This window comes from Myotis davidii, unplaced genomic scaffold, assembly GCF_000327345.1.
Source record: "Myotis davidii unplaced genomic scaffold, ASM32734v1 scaffold462, whole genome shotgun sequence".
NCBI classification, from domain to species: Eukaryota; Metazoa; Chordata; class Mammalia; order Chiroptera; family Vespertilionidae; genus Myotis; species Myotis davidii.
Window position 1 is genome coordinate 338,699 of NW_006293237.1, and position 624 is coordinate 339,322.

Here is a 624-nt window from a genome sequence, read left to right on the forward strand (position 1 = left end):
CCTGCCACGGCCACCACCCCCACTGAGGCAGGGCCCCTGCGCAAGACCTCTGTCAAGAAGGGATCACGAGTGGTAGAAAAGGTGGGCCTGGAGGCCATGGGTCAGTTTCAAGGCTATGGCTCCTGGCCTTTGTCCCTTTGAACCCCTGGCCCTGACCGGGGCCTGCTAGAAGGTGGTGGGGGGAAGGCAGGGCTGCGGAGGGGAGAGCCACAGACCTCTGGCAGGGCTGTAAGAGGAGGGCCTGGGCTGTCTGCCCCCCAGCTCATCAGGGGCGAAGAGAACTCTGGTGCTTCCAAGCCCAGGGGCCTTTCCACTCACCCTCCCTGCCTCCTGCAGTGCCGTGAGGTTTCCAAGGCGCAAGGAGACACGGAGAGTGGGTGCTGGGGTGATCAGGGATAAGGAGCATTTGAAGAGAGGATGGAGAGGTTGAGGGTGGCAGGAATATCAGAATGTAGAGGCACCAAGCTGGGAAGAGCTGAGGTGGAGCTGGGGTTGCCAGCCCAAGGCTGCAGGGTTTGTGCACAGTCAGGAGGGGTGGCTGAGCACGTCGGGGTTTCTGGCCATGCTATTGAGGGGCCTGTGGGACTTCAGCTGTAGCTGTCCACGTGGAGAGGGTAGGGAGGG

At 62.2% G+C, this 624-nt stretch overlaps 1 protein-coding gene across 1 annotated transcript in view; it reads left to right on the forward strand.

The window, feature by feature from the left end:
* ARHGAP4 (Rho GTPase activating protein 4) overlaps positions 1 to 624 on the forward strand; it is a 26,403-nt gene that overhangs the window by 9,448 nt on the left and 16,331 nt on the right. The window contains exon 7 of the mRNA XM_015566028.1: positions 1 to 81. Within this exon, the coding sequence (XP_015421514.1) occupies positions 1 to 81 (81 nt within the window). The remainder of the gene's footprint in view (positions 82 to 624) is intronic.